General features: G+C 40.4%; 1 protein-coding gene across 1 annotated transcript; it reads right to left on the bottom strand.

Moving 5' to 3' along the window:
- Positions 1-3: 3 nt before the first annotated feature.
- Positions 4-2,199, bottom strand: LOC121938303 (toll-like receptor 13; the record flags this gene model as incomplete). Its single annotated transcript, XM_042481566.1, has 1 exon — positions 4-2,199. A coding segment is annotated over exon 1 (2,196 nt), but the record flags the coding sequence as incomplete, so codon positions are not given.
- Between the last annotated feature and the right edge of the window lie 679 nt (positions 2,200-2,878).

The following is a 2,878-nucleotide window of genomic DNA, read 5'->3' as shown; positions in this document are numbered from 1 at the left end:
GTCCATCCAGCAGGACTGGACGTCAAAGTCTAGCAACTTGTTTCCTTGTTCAGCCACAGGAAAGATACATGGGTACTGGTAGGCGTTAACAGCCTGCGTTTGGTTGTTATTTTTCACCCACTGGATAAAACCAGCATTTGAGCAGCTACAAGTGAAAGGGTTACCAGTCAGATCCAGGTACGTTAGTGCAGGAAGAGACTGGATGACCACCTCGTCGATCACTGTCAAGGCATTGTCTCTTACTGTCAACACCCTAAGAGCCGAGAGGTTCGCCTTGGCGAGAAAATCCAAGGATCTGAGCTTGTTTTTGGAAAGATCGAGAGACTGCAGGTTGGGGATCGGCTGAAACACTTCAGGGTTAAAGACTTGCAGATCACTTTGAAATATGTGAAGACTTGTCAGGTGGGGAGTGTATTTAAATGTGTCCGGGTGAGGTGACTCTGTGAAGAATCTCTCCGCCCCAAAGTAATCTAAAGAATTCAGACCTTTTAGAAAATCAGGTAAAATTTGATGATGCCAATCATAATTTTGTATCAGCAGGCTTTTCAAGAAAGCCAATGGGGAAATGGAAGAATGTGTCTCATTATTTTGTTGAGAACTTTTGCTGTCATATGAAGATGTGAGGTGGATTTTGAGACTTTCCAGGCGTTGTAGTCCTCTAAAAGCGTTTGCAATGGAATCCATGTCACCAAAAAATTGTGTTACAGAAAGCGTGAGAAGATTGTTCAGTCCATCATAAGCCCCCTTATGGGCAACATAAAATTTACTTGATTCTAAATACAGAGATTTGAGGGAAGACATATTTTTGAAGTCTCCTGTTTTGAGCTGCATCAAAATGTTCATGTTCAAATCTAAAACTTCTAGTTTCTGTAAATTCAACTTGAAGAAATCAACAAGTACATGAACTCCGTTTTCTCCAACGTTCAGCACTTTCAAATCATTCAGGTTTTGAAAAACGCATCCCTTGAGTGTCGAAATGCGATTGCTTTTGAGATAGAGTTGTGCAAGTCTTGTCAGATTTAGAAAATCAGAGCAGCCTAATTCGCCGATGACATTTGAACTCAGATCCAGAAATTCAAGCAAGGAGAGTCCTCTGACGCCCAGAGGCACTCTAGACAGGGCATTACTTGCTAAGTCCAGGCTTCTGAGCTGTTTCACTGATCTGAGGGAAGCCTCGGACAGCTCTTCCAGATTATTATGGGATAAATCCAGCTCAGTAAGTTGGGAGCAAGACCGCAGAAATGTTTCGTTCTTGCCTACAGTGTGAGATATAAACAAACTAAGATTTGTCAGCTTAGGACTTTGGCACGCGATATCCACCAGCTCTATCTCTCGATCGTGGTGAAAAAACGACACTGACAGATCCTGCACTGACTCAGCACTCTTCAGCATCGCTTGGTACATTTCACGACTATCGTTAGATACGAATAGCCCAAAAGTAGTCAGGTTCCTCAGAAAGATCGGGTCCGGGACATCCCACTCCAGGCCACTCCCAGTATCTAAAGTGATAGACTGAAGATGAGGGAAAACGTCCCTTGTGATGCTGAACTTTGAATCAGTAAATATCGCCAGTGTCCTGAGGTTTGACGTATTACAAAGCAGCTCATCTGACTGAAAGGAGGTGAAATAGTTACTATCAGCGAGCAGGTCGTTTAAGTTTGGTAGTTGTAAGAGTGGCACGATATCGGTCATTTGATTTAAGTGGTTATACGTCAGTTGTACCGTCTGTAAGCTGATCAGTGACTGAAAGGCCAACGGGGAGATGTATGTGATTTGGTTTTTCTCCAAGGACAAATAAATTAACTCGGTTAGTCCCTGAAACATGTTGTCCGTCACATTGCTGAGGTTGTTTGAGCCCATGTCGAGGTTTACTAACTCCACGTCTGCAAAAGCTCCATTGTCTACGTGAGAAATCAAGTTGTTTCCAATTTGTAAATATCTGAGTTTTGAGAGACGGCTGAAATCTGTCCTGTTTATCTTTGAGATGTGATTGAAGCGGAGATCTAGAGTTACTGCTGTTTTGGGAATGTCATCAGGGATGAAAGCAAGGTCGCGATCTGCGCACTCAACCCAAGTCCGATTGTCATCAGCAGTGCAGTTTTTTAGTGAGTAAGCCAGCGAGGGGCTAAAAGAAAGCAGGACAGACAGAAGCGAAATGAGGAAACTTGACAGGAAGAACCAACTTCCCCTTGTCGACATGATGATCTTCAAACCTGATGGAGAGAAATGAGACACAACAGTCTGGAGTGATACGAGCATCAAAATGCTGACTGTGACCAGTGGTGTGGACCCGAGTCACATGACCTGGAATCAGGACAGACCCAAGTCACAAATTTGGCACTCGACAAAATCGAAAACAGCAACTCGACTTGGTCTTCAGCACCAATGACTCAGGACTGGAGGGCATTCCTAGGATGTTTTAGCAATTTGTGGTGATTTTTAAAAACTTGTGGCAATGTTTTCTTTTAAATTTTTTGGCAATTTATTTTTCTTTTGGTGATTATTTTTCCTGTCAAATTTTTTGTGATTTATAGATAGCCTTGGTTATTTCCCTTTTAGAATTTTCTTTTTCTTAAAAGATTTGGTGATTTTTAAAAAAATACTTTTAGGTGTGTTTTTAATTCATCTCATCTTTGATTTTTTGGCATTTTTTTTCCATTTAAAATTAATTAAAAAAAAACAATTTGCTTTCTTTGAGGACAATGAGCAACAACAACAACAAAAAGGATTGACTCAAAAATTACAATTAACAAGAAATTAGTAAAAAAAAAAAAAAAAGTACAAGAAAATTTCATGAAAATTAGTAAAACACAACTAAAAGACAGTTTTAAAAAATAAGAAAATTAGTTAAAAACACAAATGCACAAGAAATTGTCCA

Source organism: Plectropomus leopardus, unplaced genomic scaffold (genome assembly GCF_008729295.1).
Source record: "Plectropomus leopardus isolate mb unplaced genomic scaffold, YSFRI_Pleo_2.0 unplaced_scaffold29101, whole genome shotgun sequence".
Classification (NCBI taxonomy): domain Eukaryota; kingdom Metazoa; phylum Chordata; class Actinopteri; order Perciformes; family Serranidae; genus Plectropomus; species Plectropomus leopardus.
The sequence above is the reverse complement of the archived record's forward strand: the minus strand, read 5'-3'. Positions and strand labels throughout refer to the sequence as shown.